Below are 2,032 nucleotides of genomic sequence, written 5' to 3' on the forward strand. Positions count from 1 at the left end.
GCGCGAACGGTTGTGTGTCTGAGCGAGTGCTTGTAGAAAAAGGTTTCGGGGGAGTAAAATAGTTTTTCAGAGGTAAAGGGTTGGTCTGAGGGAAAAAGGGAAGGGTTTTTAAGGAGGGCAAGTGAAGGGAAAGAGCAAAGGTAAGAATAAAAGGAAAAATCGGGGAAGGTAAAAAGAGGAGTTCATTTTGAGGTTAGGTTGGCGGTGACGGGAAAAAACCGAGGGTAAGACAAAGGAAAAGAGGAAGGCAAGGGGGCAAAGGAGAGAGGTAGAAGTATAAAAGACAAAGGGAAAAGAGATAAGGAAAATTGAAAAATGAGCGAACAGGAAAAAGGAAATGTGGAGAGTGGAAATGAGGAAAGAAAAGAGGAAAAAGGAGAAGAGAAAACAAAAAAGAAAATGGGAAGGCCTGCAAAGGTAGAGATGTTAAAAAGAGAAAGGGCTAACAGTATGCCAATTCTGGAAGCGTGGAAGCAAGGAGAGAAAAGGAAGGAAAGGCAGGAAGAAAAAAGTGAAATAGAGGGCTTGGAAGGATTTAGGAAAAGTGTGAAAGTGTACAGATCACCGGTGAAAGCAACAGGAGAGGGAGGTGAGGGGGGAATAAGCAAGGAAGGTTTTGAAGAGGTAATAAAGGAAATGAGAAGTGGATTTGCAAGGATTCAAGCGCAGATGGAGGAAGTAAGGGAAATAAAGGTACAAATAAGAAAGGAAATAGAAGAATTGAAGATAATATGGAAAAAAGAGAAGATAGACTTAGAGAAAAGAATGGACGAGATGGAAAAAAGAATAAAGGAAAAAAAATATGAGGGAGGTAAACTGGAAATACCAGAAGAAATACAGGGAAAGGTTTTGAGTCTAGAAGAAAGAACGAGAATGCTGGAAATGGCAAAAGAAAGAGAAAAGAAAGAATGGAGGAAAAACAATTTAATAATAAGAGGTATAAAGATAAAAAGTGAGGAAAAAAGGCGCTGAAAGAACAAGTGGGAGAAATAATAGAAGCAACAGGAGTGAAAGCAAAGATAGAGGATGTAAATAAGATAGGAGGAGTAAATAAAGGAGGTTATGGTATGGTGTGGGTAAAGATGGAAAGTTTCAAAGAAAAATTGGAAATATTAAGATGTAAGGGAAAATTAAAGGACAGGACGGAATGGATAGGAGACGATCTGACAGAATACGAAAGGAAAGTGGAATGGCTTATAAAGAGAGAAGCGGATAAATTGAAAAGAGAAGGAAAACAGGTAAAAATAGGGTACAAAAAGATATGGGTAAATAAAGAAATGTGGATATGGGATGACTTGAAGGAAGAATTGAGAAAATGGGATGGTGCGAAAGAATTTGAAAAAGAAGGGAATAAAAGAAAGAAGGTGATAGCAGACAGATTAAATGCAAGTTTTTAAAAAGAGGCGGAAGAAGAGAACGAAATGAGCTGGGAAGAGTGGAGAGAAAAGAGGAGGAAGGGGAAAAAGAAAAGGATGAAGAAAAAAATAGAAAAAGGAAAGATAAAAGACAAAAAGAAAAAGAAAGGGAGAAAAAGGAGAAAGGAAAGGAAAAGGCGGAGGTAAAAGACAGAAACGTGAGAATAGTGTTTTGGAATGTGGCAGGAATAGAAAACAAGGATGAAGATTTTTGGAAGAACATGGAAAAATGGGAGGTGATATATATGTGTGAAACTTGGTTGGAAGAAAAAAATGGAAGGGGATAAGAAGTAAATTGCCAAAGGGCTATAAATGGATAAATAAGGGGCAGAAAAGAAAAATAAGAAGGGGAGGGCAATGGGGGAATGGTGATGGGATGGAGGGAGGAATTGGAAGGAGAAGAAGAATTGGAATTTAAAGATAGAAAAGGAATGATAGGAATAAAGATAAAAAGTGGAAAGGTATGGTGGAAAATAGCAGGGGTATACGTAAATGAGGATTTAGAAGACATAACAGAGAACATGAGAAACTGGATGGATGAAAAAGAGGAAGGAACGAGATATCTGATAGGAGGAGACTTTAATGTGAGGACGGGAGAAGAGGGCGGGCTATGGGAT

The 2,032-nt window shown here is 38.3% G+C and overlaps 1 protein-coding gene across 1 annotated transcript; it reads left to right on the forward strand.

Moving 5' to 3' along the window:
- The first annotated feature begins 315 nt into the window (after positions 1–315).
- Positions 316–1,702, forward strand: LOC139105681 (MAP7 domain-containing protein 2-like). The gene is made up of 2 exons (XM_070661913.1): positions 316–811; positions 1,602–1,702. The coding sequence occupies exons 1-2, from the start codon at positions 316–318 to the stop codon at positions 1,700–1,702; spliced, it is 597 nt and encodes a 198-aa protein (XP_070518014.1).
- The last annotated feature ends 330 nt before the right edge of the window (positions 1,703–2,032 follow it).

Source organism: Cardiocondyla obscurior, linkage group LG09 (assembly GCF_019399895.1).
Source record: "Cardiocondyla obscurior isolate alpha-2009 linkage group LG09, Cobs3.1, whole genome shotgun sequence".
Classification (NCBI taxonomy): Eukaryota; Metazoa; Arthropoda; class Insecta; order Hymenoptera; family Formicidae; genus Cardiocondyla; species Cardiocondyla obscurior.

Excerpts from the sequence above, each read along its gene's own strand:
- LOC139105681 (XM_070661913.1), top strand. The coding sequence starts at position 316 with ATGAGCGAACAGGAAAAAGGAAATGTGGAGAGTGGAAATGAGGAAAGA. Across the intron at positions 812-1,601 it reads GGAAAAAAAATATGAGGGAG|GAATAGAAAACAAGGATGAA; the intron begins GTAAACTGGAAA and ends GGAATGTGGCAG.